Source organism: Juglans microcarpa x Juglans regia, chromosome 4D (assembly GCF_004785595.1).
Source record: "Juglans microcarpa x Juglans regia isolate MS1-56 chromosome 4D, Jm3101_v1.0, whole genome shotgun sequence".
Classification (NCBI taxonomy): Eukaryota; Viridiplantae; Streptophyta; class Magnoliopsida; order Fagales; family Juglandaceae; genus Juglans; species Juglans microcarpa x Juglans regia.
The window spans coordinates 23,164,344-23,179,137 of NC_054600.1; the positions used below are offsets into that span (position 1 = coordinate 23,164,344).

A 14,794-nucleotide genomic window follows, 5' to 3' on the forward strand; every position below is an offset into this window, starting at 1 on the left:
GAGGATAGCCGTACGTGGCCTCAAATAGCATAGTTTTGGTGGTTGCATGCTCACTAGTGTTGTACCAGTACTTGGCCAATTAGAGCCATTAAATATGGGTTATTCTCCCTTGAATCGTCGCAAGTATCCCTCCAAAGTTTGGTTTACTATCTCTGTTTGGTTGTCAGATTGAGGGTGGTAGGTGATGCTGAGGTTGAGTTGGGTTTTTTGTAGTCGAAAAAATTTAGACCAAAAGTTGCCCACTATAGATGTAGGAATTCCATGAAGTTTGAAGATGAGATCTAGGAATAGGTTGGCTATGGTGTTAGCTGTGAGATATGTCTGAGTAAAATGAAGTGGACATATTTTATGAGACGATCAACAATCACCATAATAGCATCCTTGTTGTGGGACTTGGGAAGCCCATCGATGAATTTCATACTGATATTAGTCCAAGGCCATTCTAGTATGGGTAGGGGTTTGTGTAGTCCTATGGGATGGATCCTTGACATATTGTCTCATTGTAGCTTTCAAACCAGGCAACTAAATTTTTTTGCAAATTATTGCTAGTGTTTTATGATGCTTTGAATGGCCTGCTAATGGATTGTTATTAGGGTTGTAAGTGAACTAGTTTGTTCGATAGACTACGTGATACTCACTCGGTTAAACTTGAATCGAACTCGATTCGTGAAAAAAGAAAAGCTCACTCGTGAAAGCATATAACCATACCCAATTAAACTAGTCTCGACTCGGATAAGGCTCGTTTTTGCTTACTTGCTTATGTTTGACTGGACTCGTTTGCTTGACTCGATTAAAGCTTGTTTATACATAGATGTGTGTGTGTATACATACATATATATATATACGTATACATATCTATATATAAGCATAACAACTTTTATAATTAAAGATATAGTATGTAATTATTTAATTACTTATGCCTAGTTACTTATATATTGAATATACTATATATATTATTTAGCTAAGCATTGAAGTCATTAAATTATAATTTTTATAATAGTTAATCGATACAACTTAATAATTTCATATATGAGATGTTACTATATATTATTATGTGATGTGTATAATACAAGACACATACCATGCCGCTAGTGTGTGTGTTTATATATATATATATATATATATATATATATGTAAAACATAATTTATGTGGAAGTATAATATATGGTTATTATGTATAAATATCAAATAGTTATACATAAGTAAGTTCAATAAAATAAAAGTTAGGCAGAGTCACAAAAGTTAGAGATGCAAATTTAAGTTTCTATTGATTCTCGCAAAGTAACGAGATGTCTACTTAATCTTAACTCTCTTCACCCAAAAGGCAAAATTGGTGCTTAAAATCACATTGATAAAAGAAAAAAAAAATTATATACACAATTTCTATTAATTTTTGTGCCAGAAGGCAAAAGCCATTCATGCTTCCAAGGCAATTTCTATTTATTTATTTTTTCCAATCTTCGATTCCACTGTTCCAGTTTTTCATCTAGAGCGCCAAACACAACTTTTGCTTTCGGTGAAAATGATTTTTTTTTCCTATTTTACATATGAAATCAAATATCATTTTAAGTTTGTAATTATCTCTTGGGTTTCATTTCAACCGTCTCCTTCTCTTGGCTGCACACAAGTTTGGATTCTTTGTGATTCCGTCTTATCCCACCGTCTCCTTCCGTCTTATCCCAGCAATTTGTGCTATTGTTTGAAATTTTATAAATTTTTAATCAACTTTAATACATAGATAATATATATGCGGAGGAGTTGGCTTGATGATTGGTTTGCCTTTTTGCAATTCTTATACTATCATTCATGGCACGTGATAATTAATCATGTTGTTTTAACTGTTTAATTTTTCTATCTTTGTATAAATAATTTTGTATATAATTTTCTTTTTTGTTTAGTTAGTAAAATCTCTTATGAAATCTAAATATCTCATTAGACCAAAGAAAACATTTATTTAGTTTTATAAATTGTATGAAAGATAATAACGTTTTGGTGTACTTTACACATACATGCGCTTAGTGTCGCTGGATTCATGTGCTTAGTGTTGCTGGATCCCGCCCCACCATCTTGCTCTCATTGGGATTTTTTAAGTTCTGCATTCTCTTTGTAGAGTATCTCCACTTTGCCAGTTAGTTTCGTCACCCACTCCTTTATGGTTTTCAACCTTGCCTCCATGGCGTCTCCCATATTTCTCCTTAGTTGGTCAGAACGGGTTGTCGCAGGGATGAGAATAACATGCGAGATCTATTACGATCCGACAGACGATGCTACTGTTAACGTCGTGTTTTGCACACCTTTGGGTCTAGCTCTGACAACTCAGGTCTTCAAAGATGAGCCCTGCTCAAGGTAGAAAATACTATAGCTCTGAGAGGGCAGCCTTGAGGCCGGGTAACCTGTGATGTTTAAGTTAGTAATTTTCTTGGAGTGCAGTAAATAAGTAAGAAAGTATAGGAACCAGAGAGATATTCTCGTACCTGGGATCTGCTATTTATACTATCAGTCTGTGGAGCAAACAATGTTTGCTTCCATGACATCTGTGTTTCCCGTACTGTTCTTGGTGTCAGAGCTTTTAAGTGTGGTGTGGCTTTTGCGACGGCATCATTAATGTGACGTGGCTCTGTTACGATTGTCATTAATGTGGCATGTTGTCCGGGCGGCGTAGCCATTAATACAACGTGGTTATCCGACTTCCTTCAATCAGTCTATCTCCCTTCTCATCCGTTTATTCCCTTTTTGTCAGTAGATCAAGGGCTCCCCGTATATTACGCCTACTATGTGGGTGGACACTCGAGGACTTGACACTACTCGAAGGGGTCTCAGGTCGACGAGTCTCATCCTCTACAGCACCATCCCTCTTACAAATCATGTACAACGGAGCCTCCTAGTGGGCCGAGTTAATAGCTTTCTCCTTCGGGCTGGGCTTCATTGGGCCTCTTGGGCTTTGAGGGTGAAGTCCTCTTATAGTTACTCTGGTAATTCTCACTGGACAAGTATGGTGGGAAATTATCATGATTTGATTCTGCTTTCTTACCAAGGCTGGGAACCTTACTTAGGTTTTCTGAGGTTTGGGAGACTTTTGCAAATTGGCATTTCTGACGGCGTTCTTATTTGCCATGATGGGCTCACATTTTCATAACATCTTTTTGACCTCATTAATGAAAGTTGGCTGTTTACGTCACTTCGTAAACCGCATTCCCCGAATCCGAAATGTAGAGTATCCTCGGCATCATTTTTTCTCTAGAGCCTTTTTTCTCTCTGCCCAGTACCATCAGCATCCTTCTCTACCCAGCTTCGCCTAGAGGGGGGTTTGAGCTTCAACTCCTCATCTTGTCTGGCCAACGCCGGAGTTATCTATAATATTTTTTTCCCATTTATTTTGGTGTTTTCCGTCCATACACCAAGAAGCCCCGATCAACTGCCTACTGGCCTCCTACGACCAACACGTGCCACTCCAGCAGACTCTCCAGCTGCTGATCTATCGGATGATTGAAGAAAAGTTCTCAAAAGAGCGGTGTGTGAGCCTCACACTCTGCCACGTCAGTGAGCGACTGCTGGTGCCACGTGTGGCACCATTGAGATTAATGGCTTCGGATCTCTCAGATCCCACCGCTTCAGCTACTGCCTTAATTCCAGATGGATATGGATTCTCTAATCACTCAAATAGAAGCTCTATCATGGAATGATCTTAACCTTCAATCTGCTCTAGAGACAACAAAAGCTACTTCAGATAAAATCCTGATAGGAAGCTTAGTAGCAGATAAACCAAATAAACCCTTGAACAAATATGCAATACATTCTAGTATTAAAGCCTCTTGGAACTTCATCCAAGACTTTCTCATTGAAGACATGGATATAAACAAGTTTATATTCACCTTTAGATCCCTCAAGATAAGTTCAGAGTTCTTAATCAAGCCCCTTGAAATTTTAAAGGGCATATGTTTATTCTGAAACCTTGGTCCCGGGTGCAACTCTGCATGACATTAGTTTAAATCATGCAACTTTCAATGTGCAAGTCTATGGTCTACCCCTAGATTATATAACTCTTAACAATGCAATAGAAATTGGGAAAACACTTGGTACTTTGATTAAGGTGGAAGAAGACCCTCTCTATGGTTTAGCTTTCAGAAAATTCATAAAGATCAAAGTTGAGCTAGACATTACAAAACCTCTTCAGCAAGGATTCATGATGCCAAGTCTCGGGTTTCAAAAAATATGGGTAGCTATCAAGTATGAAAAATTATCAGACTTTTATTATGCATGTGGAAGACTTGGTCATTCCCAAATTTTCTATGGTTATCTAAGCTCACCCCCAACAAGGCTAAAATATGGCTCATGGATCATAGCAGAATACAACAACAATCTTGATAACACTCGTGCATTTCGCCCAACAGATAGTGGGTAGTATGAAGAAACAAAACACAGAAAATCTTACTCCTTCAGAATCACCCATTGACAATTACAACAAAGGAAAACAAGTAAGCTTTGTGAGCAAACAACATGAAATCAACCACATCGCTCTGAGAGGCCAACATAGTCTTACCAGTGGTCATTTTGAGAAATTATTTGCCAACAAATAGGAATTGCTACACTTTCTTCCATCTCCATCGAGCTCGTAGAAGCTAGGCAAAAATTCCATGCAAACAACTCCAGCAAATTCTCAGGAGCTGTTCAGCTACAGTGATTCAAACTCATTAATTTTTTCACTAAGAAGAGTTAATGTCTCCACTATTGAGCCAACCACTGAATCCTGCAATCTCAATCCAAACTGCAGCCAAATCTCCCTTTTGTCTTCACTTCCAAAGGCATAGGCAGCAGAAGGAATTAATCCACAGATGCAAGATTCTCAAAATATCATCTTAGCCATCGAGTCAACAAGAAAGCAACCACCATGGAAGTCTCAATGGAGACAAGTCTACTTGGCAATGCAAGGCTATAAACCTTAGCAGAATACATACGGGATTGGGCTTGGGCTTCATCAGACCCATCTCGTTTAACTCTCTGTATCTCAAATGGAGACGACCATTATTCATGGACCCTCAGGATATCTAATCTAAAAGGCCTGTTATCATAACACCATCTCAGCCTCAACATATTCTTTTTGGTAATAAGGCTGAACAGCTCAATAAGTCCTCAGCAAAGTACAACCCGTTAAAGGCCCAGGAATATTGCCCCTCAGCATCTCACGATCTAGGTGACTCCACCATGCTTCTAACTTCAAGCCCAACACCTACAAGTGTTATGAACTTGCCTCAACCTCAGATGAATATTCAACTGATTGAAGATTTAAGCCCTCGATGTGAAATATGTCCCATGTAGGTTGAAATGGAAATAGAAATATCAACTGATCTCATAAAAGCATCACAGTATAATGATAGTGAAATTAGTCCCAGAGATCCCTACTGCACACATTACACAAGATCATCAATCAACTCAAGCAATCTGCCATTTTAAGGCAACATAATGTTGAGCTTGCAGAAGCTCCAAAAAGAAAATCTCAACAATTCATTAAAATGTTGAAAAAATATCCAAAATGAGTGTATTGCTCCAGAGTTACAATCAAAGGAATCTTCAATGGCTCTAGGCTTCTACCTCTCCTGTAAATGCATTATGGCTCTTTGGGTAAGGAGAAAAAATTAAAAGGGAAAGCAAAATACAATCCCTACAGTAGGCCACTCCCACACTCCCAAGACAAATCCAAATAAGCTAGCGAGACAAGTTTAAAAATGCCTCCACAAGCCAAGTAAAGACAATAGCATGAAATTGTATGGGATTGGTTCGTCCCAAAGCAATAAGAAACTTAAGGGCTAATATTAGGAAATATAAGCCGGATGTAGTTTTTTTGTCAGAAACCTTGGTGACAGATGATCGCACCATATCTATTGTTGATAGTATAGGTTTCCATCATTTTGTTCATTTTCTAGTTGTTTGTAAAAAAAAGGTCTTTTGCTTTTATGGAGACCGGATGTAGAAATAGAACCTGTAAATATAAATATCAATACAATCTTAGTTTTAATCTACTCTGATCCTCTACATCAACCATGGTTACTTACTTCTGTATATGCACTAGCCTAATGGAACAACAAAGCTAACTTTTGGAGTTACTTAGATTCATTATATCAAGCTTTTCTGGGGCTTTGGGTATGTATGGGAGACCTCAACAACCTCATTGATCAATTTAAAAAATATGGAGGGAGGCCTATCTCTTACAATCCAAATAAGGGTCTCAAAGCTCTTATGTGTAGAAATGGCCTAATCGACATTGGTTATATGGGCCTAAAATTCACATGCACTAATAACAGATAAGGTCAAGCACTCATCAGAGAAAGATTAGACCGAATTATTGCAAACCAAGAATGAAGACTACCTTTTTCAGATGCTACATTACAACACCTAGCATCGACAGCATCAGATCATCATCCAATCTTGTTGTATATCATGGTTAATATTCGTCAAGCCCCATCTTTCAAGTTTGAAGAATTATGGACTCATGAGCCCTTAAGCCACCAAATAATAAGTAAAGCATGAAGTAAACCTCATCTAGGCAATCCATCCTACATTCTATGCAAGAAAATCAAGTCAACCAAAGAAGCACTCAAAGTTTGGAAAAAAAATCATTTTGGGCAAAACAACCACAACATACTTTAGATTGAAAGCGAACTTCTTCATGTACAAGGCAACCTTATGACTCATTCTAATCAAGAAAATGAAAGATTCTTGCAGCACAGACTTTACAAGCAAAGAGAATATGAAGAAATATTATGGAGACCAAAATCCAGACTCACTTGGCTTACTTCAACGGATCTCAACAGCAAATTTTATCACTTGACAACAACCGTACGAAAAATAATGAATGCTATTGAATCAATCAAATTGGGGCTAGGTAATTGGTCAATGGACTCTTTTGTTATAGAATCTACTTTTATTAATCATTTCAGAACTATATATTCCTTTTCAAATCCACTTATTCTGGATCATCTGGATAATCTATTTGATAAACAAATTTTGGACATAGAGAATGCATCTTTAATTGTCATACCAAAAGAAAAGAAAATATTAGAAGCTCTAAAATAGATTCCCAGCAATAAAGCTCCAGGCCCAAATGGAATGACAACCCTTTTCTACAAGCAGTACTGGAGCATTGTTAAAAAAGAAGTCATATTGACAATGTAGAATTTCTTTAGCAGTGGGCGACTTTTAAAGCATATTAATCATACCAACATTGCTCTTATCCCAAATACTTCAAGTCCAAATAGTCTCAGCCAATATCACCTTCAGTCTCACAAATGTTAGCTACAAGATTATAACCAAAATTATGGACAACCGTCTTAAAAGCTTACTCTCAAAAATCATCTCTCCACTCCAGACAACCTTCGTCCCAGCAGAAATATTAAGGAAAATACTATCATAACCCATGAGCTTTTTCACCATCTTAAAAGGAAAACAAGAAAAAAAAGGTTTGATAGAAATTAAGCTAGACATGGAAAATGCTTTTGATTAGGTGGAATGAGAGTTTCATTTTGTAGTGATGAAAAATATGGGTTTCATTAAAAATGGATTAATTTGATAAATGAGTGCATAACAACAGTGTCATTCTCAATTCTTATCCATCGTTCACAAAGATGCTTCTTCAAATCTCAGAGACGAATCAGGCAAGGTGACCCAATATCACATTTTCTATTTATATTGATCACAGAAGCTCTATCTAGAATCTTATTAAAGGCTGAAGCTCAATAAAAATTGGAATGGGTTCAAATTAGTAGAAATAGTCCAACAGTGTCATACTTATTATTTGCAGATGATACAATTATCTTTGTAAAGGCTACGAAAAGAAACGCTCAAAACATTTCATAGTGTCTAGCAAAATATCAAAGTTGGTCAAGACAAAAGATAAATCTGAGTAAATTTTCCATATTTATTACCAGGAATACAGGCCAAGCAACAAAAACATCTATTTTCCAATGGCTGCCTTACAAAGAGCATCAGTTATAATGAAATATCTGAGCTTACCTACAGTGAAATGTTGAGCAAAGTGGAAAAAAAATTGGAAGGTTGGAAGTCAAAGCTACTACCCCAGGCAGGCATAACCATGTTAATCAGATCAGTAGTAAGTACGATACCAACATATCATATGAGCTCATTCCAGCTACCAAAATCAATATGCAAAACACTTTATACAGCTTTCAAAAATTTCTGGTGGGGATTCGCAAAAGACAAAATTCATAATTTGACACTCAAGTCCCAAAAATCTATATGTCAACTAAAAAAAGTAGGTGATCGGCCTTGTTATCAGATTGATGGAAAAGATGAATCAAGTAATCCTAGCAAAAATAGGATGGGAATTAAGTGGTCCTAATAATGGTTTGTGGCACTCAATCCTAATTGCCAAATATAAAGAACACAACATTCTGGGAGGCATCACAGAAGACAACTGATTCTTGCATGTGGAAGGAAATACTCAAAACAAAAGACTTGCTCAACAAAGGTTGCTGCTACCAAATTTACAGTGGAGAATCAGTAAATATCTGGTCAGCTCCTTGGATTCCTTCATTGATTAATTTCAAACTACATCCAATCCAAGGTATGGCCCTAGATCATCCAATTCTTACAACTTCGAATCTCATAAAAAATAATCCTCGGATTTGAGATGTTTAAAAAATACAAAATCTCTTTGATTAAGAAAGTATATCAGAAATACAAAAAATTCCACTCTCAGCAAGAGCATATGAGCAGGATAAAGTTGTTTGGGCACTAAACCACAATGAAAAATACTCAGTCAAAACAGCTTAATAGGCAACAATACCAACCCAAGCATCACCTAACAAGATTTCTCAATGTCACTTTTCAAGCCAATGTGGAGTCTCAAAATCCATGATTATCATAAATTACTGATTCGGAAACTACTTTGGAATATTCTTTCTACTAAATCACGGCTTGGTGAAATCATTTCCTAACAAGAATCTGAAGAATGTCCACTCTGCAACCAGGAGAAAGAAACTCTGATGCATCTCTTTGTAGAATGTCCTATCAACATAATTCTGTGGAAACAGAGTAGTTGGCCCATAAACTTTGAAAGTTTGCCAATTGATTCGATATCATATTGAATTAGAATGATCATTCATTCGAAAAAAGAATTGAGACTTCGAAATGAGGAAAAACATCACTTCCAACTATTTGCAGCTATAATGCTAGATTTTATTGGGAGAAAGATAAATGACATAGATCGCATCATACTTCTTTATCATCGAAGAGGGAAATATCCAGCTTAAACACATCTATGAAGACTATAAAGAAGCTTAGAAGGAAAAACTAAGTCAACACAATAACAAAAAAGAAGAATGCAATCCTCCTCCTCCAAACTATCAAAACTTCTCCTTTGATATAGTAGTACATGATCAATTCTCAGTAGTTTCAGCAATACGAAGAAACTACAATGGAGACATTCTAGAAATAATAATGGAAAAGGTACAAACCACTATTCCTTTAGTTGCAGAAGCAAAAGCAGCATTGCTAGCATCCAACATGGCTTCCACTAAAATGGCCTAGGTTGTCGGGAAGAGAGCACAAAAATTCTGGAAAATCAGGACGCAGAAAGGCCATTGTATTTGTGGTATAAGGAGTTGGATGGAGCAAGTCATTACTTTATCTTGTTTGGATTTAAAGTTGAGATGATATGGTTTTAAATGAAAGATAAAAATTGAAATAAAAATTATTAGAATATTATTTTTTAATATTATTCTTGTTTTAAAATTTGAAAAAGTTATAATGATGAGATGAAACACTTTCTGAATCCAAATGGGCCTAAACCTAAGCATCAAACTTGGATCTATCTCGGATACCTATGACATGTTGAGGGAATTGATGTGGGTAACGTAGCATTGGCAATGACTTATGCATCTTCATATTCATCTATATATTTACATAATATCTCTCTAAATTAGTCTACATTGGATTATACATTTCCAAAATTTTACATAGTTATGAATAATGAAATTTGAAGAAATACTATTCACTCTCCAAATATTATTTTACTATTTTCTCTCTCTCCAACCCATTTTAATAGCAGCTCTTAAAGCATGAAATTTGTATTAAGTTGATGATACAAAATATTTTTAGCACATGTTAATAGTTATTGATAAAATTGCTCATTTTAATATATGAAATTGGTAATATTTGGATATATGGAATTGGTGTTTTTGAGCATAGGTTAAATAATAGAATTAACGGTGGGTGCTAATTGAAAAATATATAAAAATAGTAATTTTAGGAAAAAAAATAAAAAAATAAAAAATATTTTATTATTATTTGGTTCAAAGATGCATAATACAATATGTGAGTTTTTTTTTTTATATGCAAAATTAATTTTCAAAAGATATGATTTTGAAGATGCATATAGAGAAACCAATGCTAGTGCTCTATATGCATTTTTAAAATCACATCTTTTGAAGAATGATTTTGCATATCAAGAAAAACTCTCATATTGGATTATGCATCTTTGAACCAAATAATAATAAAATATTATTATTACTACTTTTTTTTCTTAAAATTATTATTTTTATATATTTTACAATTAGCACCATGTGCTCAAAAATACTAATTCCATATATCTAAATATTACCAATTTCATATATTACTAATTTTATCAATAAATATTAATATGTACTAAAAAACTATTAATATGTACTAAAAAACACTTTGTATCATCAACTTAATACAAATTTTATATATCAAAATAATCTTAATACAAATTCCATAAAGTTGATTTTAATGGGTATGAGAGAGAAAAATAGTAAAATAATGTTTGGAGAGTGAATAGTATTTTTTTAAATTTGAAGAAATACTATTCATAAGTATGTAAAATTTTAAAGATGCATAATTCAATATAGACCAATTTAGAGATATTATAAAAATATAAAGATAAATATAAAGATGCATAAATCATTACCAATACTTAGGTAATTAATGGATGTTTATCCATCCAGCTTTTACCCATAAAGGGCCTCTATCCCAGCTTTCACCCCATAAGGGCCTCTATGTTGGGGTTTTTGGTGTTTTTGTCAACATATTTGGGCCTTGTAGCCCATGGATCCAATATACACCCAATGGACTAAAAAGAAATGGGACGAAATGCCTTCCCAAGTCCCAACTACTTGTTTCAGAAGTATCAGTGTCTACATGGTCCATCCTCTTGCAGCAGATGGCAATGGCATGAGATTCGAAAACGCTCAAATCTGCTTGTTTGCCAAGGAAAAAAATGAGTGTTAGAAAAAGAAAAGGAAGAGGGGGAGATAGAGTTGAACACAAAGAAGCAGCTGAACTATGAGTTGAAGTACTATGTTTCCTGCACTCCCTTAAGTGAAACCGCTTGTCTGGAAAGTAAGATGAGATACGAATTTTGTAAATAGTAATAAGATAGTTAATAAATAATAGTGAAATAATTTAAGTTGAATATTTTTTTTAGATTTTAGAAAATGAGAGAGAGAAAATTAAATAAAAAATATTATAAAATTAAAATATTATAATAATATAGTTTTATAATATTATTTTTATTTGGAGATTTGAAAAAGTTGAAATTATTTTTTATTTGAAAGTTTGAAAAAATTGTAATGATTAGTTTGAAAAAATTATAATGATTAGTTATGAAAATTTTGTGTCTCATCTAAGGTTCCAAACCTACTCGAAGTCCTGATTTGGATAATGAAAGCCCTCAATCTCATCTCAATATCCAAACACCACAAATACAAACAATTTTTAATATTTTCATTTAATTATTACTTAATCATTATAACTTTTTTAAATTTTTTAAAAATATATAAAAAATAATTCAACTTTTTATAATATTTTTATTCAACTCTTTTAAAAATTTTATAAAACATTTTAATCAAACAATTGCTGATCCATCTCATCTTAACTAATATTTTACTATTATCCATATATCATCTTTTAACTCATCTCAATATTGAGGTGTTGGGCTTACTTTTAGGTTTGTTCATCTGAGAGGAAATGAACTGACGAATGAGCTCTAGGCCATCTGTATTTGCAGATGGTTATGGAGAGTATATGCCAATGAGCTCCACGATAAGAACATTGAACAACACAAAATTATCAAAAACAAAAGTTAATATTGTCGTATTAATAATTAAGAAAGGATGCTGATTCGAAGCTGAGTTGGAAGAAAGCTTTTGGCATGCACTCGAATAATCAATCGGAAACGAAGATAAGGTGATAGGAAGCTCTTCGAACGCACGCGAATCATCGAACCAAGTATTTTAATACGCGAATCTGATCTGGTAACGCCCACAGTTTTTACTGCTCCTGTAAAGGCAATCATCTTCCTCCACTTCTCTTCTATAAAATAAAATCAAAGCTGACCATTTTCGTCGACTCGAAGTTCTTCAATAACGACAACGACAACGACACCAAAAACAAGCTCGATCAGTGACCGATTCCCTGCAATGGCATGCGCCGAGAAGCAACCGATGGTGGTCGGGATCGACGACAGCGAGCACAGTTCGTACGCTCTGGAGTGGACTCTGGATCACTTCTTCGTCCCCTGTTCCGCCAACCCTCCTTTCAAGCTCATCCTCGTCCATGCCAAACCCACTCCTTCTTCTGCCGTCGGCTTCGTCGGTCCTGGTACGCACTCTCACCCACCGTGAATCTTTTTACGTGTTTACGAATTACCTCGTTTCGTGTTCCTAGTTGGGATTTTACATATGTGATTTATTGACTGAGAGGCGGATTTCTTATTATTCCCGGAAATTGTAGGAGCGGCGGAGGTTTTGCCCCTTGTGGAGGCCGATTTGAAGAAGATCGCTGCCCGGGTCGTTGAAAAGGCCAAGGAACTCTGCACCAGTAAATCGGTAATCTGTTTTCTTCTTTCGCTAGGATATTCTAATCTGTTAGCGTTTCAATTCAATGTTGAACAATATTGATTAGTGATTATCCAACTAGGTATTACATATATATCTGGTGGAGTAGGGATAGAGAGTGGAGACCCAGACGCCTTGTGTTTGTGTGCATGCTGATGCACAATCATGTGAACTGATGGGAGTTTCACCAGTATTAGGTTCCAATTAACCAACTAAAGAGTTTTCTATTTGAATACACATTGGGAGCCCACAAAAATTGAGGGAAATAACTCATAAAATGGTTGAATTGAGACTGGATGTGGTGGCTACAGATTGGGATTGATTGAATGCTTTTGAGTGACTATAAAGCATTTTTTAGACATCAAGATAGAGGATTTCGGTGATTGTTCACTCTCTAACTGGATACTGTAAGAGTCTTTGCATGTTAGGAAGATCAATATGTTTATATTTTAGACTGGAATTGATCAAACACTAATGACTAAGCTAAATTCCTCATTCTTTGAGGCTTTAAAGGTGTGCTTCCACATTGTGAGCTTTAGTGCACAAGTCGTGGAATCCCTTAAAAGGTTTGGGGCAGGCGTGCACATTTTAGCTTGTAAATTTCTCTAAAGACCTTAGCTTGGTTAGGAAAGTCAATAATCTATTCTCAAAACTATTAGGAGAATAATTCTTAAATGAGCTTACAATTAGGAAATCTAACCTTCTTCAAGACCAAAGCATAGGTACTTCTGATGAATTAAAGATGCCAAAGCATCTTCTTTTAACATCTCAGCTGGGTTGTATGTAGGTGCATGACGTGATAGTGGAGGTGGTGGAAGGAGATGCTAGAAATGTTCTTTGTGAGGCTGTGGAGAAACACCATGCATCCATTTTGGTTGTTGGCAGTCATGGCTATGGAGCTATTAAAAGGTACTGATCTCAACCCTTTTCTCTCACTCATGCTTTCATGGTTTCCTTTATTATTTTCCTTGGCATGTTTTCGTACTTTCCAATCGCTAAATTATAAGGAAGTTAAGAACTCATCATAAGTTTACCATCTGTGATTCACTGTTTATTCCTAAGAGACTTGCACCGGTGGAAATAATATGTTGGTCTTTCGTGCAAATGTTAACAATCCATTTTGTTTTCTTATGCAGGGCTGTTTTAGGCAGTGTCAGTGACTATTGTTCTCATCACGCTCACTGTACTGTGATGATTGTGAAGAAGCCCAAAATCAAACACTGAACTTACATTACCTATTTCACGTGCTAATGCACGTACAGAAATTAAATCAGCCGAGTAGTTGTCTTTGTAATAAATTTGATCATTGCACATAATATCGTCGTCAGTCTTAAACTCAACTTTGAATAACAAGTTTATATATGCATGCAGTGTTGCATTGCTGTCGTCTGATTTTTATCAATTTCGTGTTAAATATTTTAATATGAATATTAATAATTGGATCTTTGAGTTTCTATGATCCACAATAATAAAATAATAATAATTAAATACATACATTTCTCCATCTGTTTGATGAAGAAATTAATCTGATTATGAGAGGAGGATCACCCTAACAACTTAGCCTCCTAAGTGCCTCCCGATGGCTAGAGGCACTCTGATGTTGTAGGTGAGAATCCTTTAATCCCTCAGTGCTATTTATAGACTTCTGACAATCAAGAAATTTAATACTTTGTGTTTGACTGCGATTAGAAATATATAGTTAATCTTATCTCTTAGGAATTTTTTTATCCCATTATAACTCATCTATTAACTGATAAGTTTTGAACTATTCCAAACTCTATCAAGATGGGTGTATGGGACATTGAGTTTAAATAAAACTCTTACATTTCGTCCCATTTGATGTGAACGGGGGAAGTTGGGAATTCCGAATACTCGCATATATTCTCGAAATTTTGATCGAGTTCGTCATTGTCCTCAGCCTGCTT

At 35.3% G+C, this 14,794-nt stretch overlaps 1 protein-coding gene across 3 annotated transcripts; it reads left to right on the forward strand.

Moving 5' to 3' along the window:
• The first annotated feature begins 12,134 nt into the window (after nucleotides 1-12,134).
• On the forward strand, nucleotides 12,135-14,185 carry LOC121259860 (universal stress protein PHOS34-like). Of its 3 annotated transcripts, none has more exons than XM_041161653.1 (5): nucleotides 12,135-12,287; nucleotides 12,389-12,633; nucleotides 12,760-12,860; nucleotides 13,657-13,778; nucleotides 14,006-14,185. In XM_041161653.1, exons 2-5 carry the CDS (start codon nucleotides 12,453-12,455, stop codon nucleotides 14,091-14,093), a joined length of 492 nt encoding a protein of 163 aa, XP_041017587.1. In that variant the 5' UTR covers nucleotides 12,135-12,287; nucleotides 12,389-12,452; the 3' UTR covers nucleotides 14,094-14,185. The 3 variants fall into 3 exon arrangements, with proteins under 3 accessions (XP_041017587.1, XP_041017589.1, XP_041017588.1); XM_041161655.1 differs by having other exon boundaries at nucleotides 12,766-12,860; XM_041161654.1 differs by having other exon boundaries at nucleotides 12,185-12,282.
• The last annotated feature ends 609 nt before the right edge of the window (nucleotides 14,186-14,794 follow it).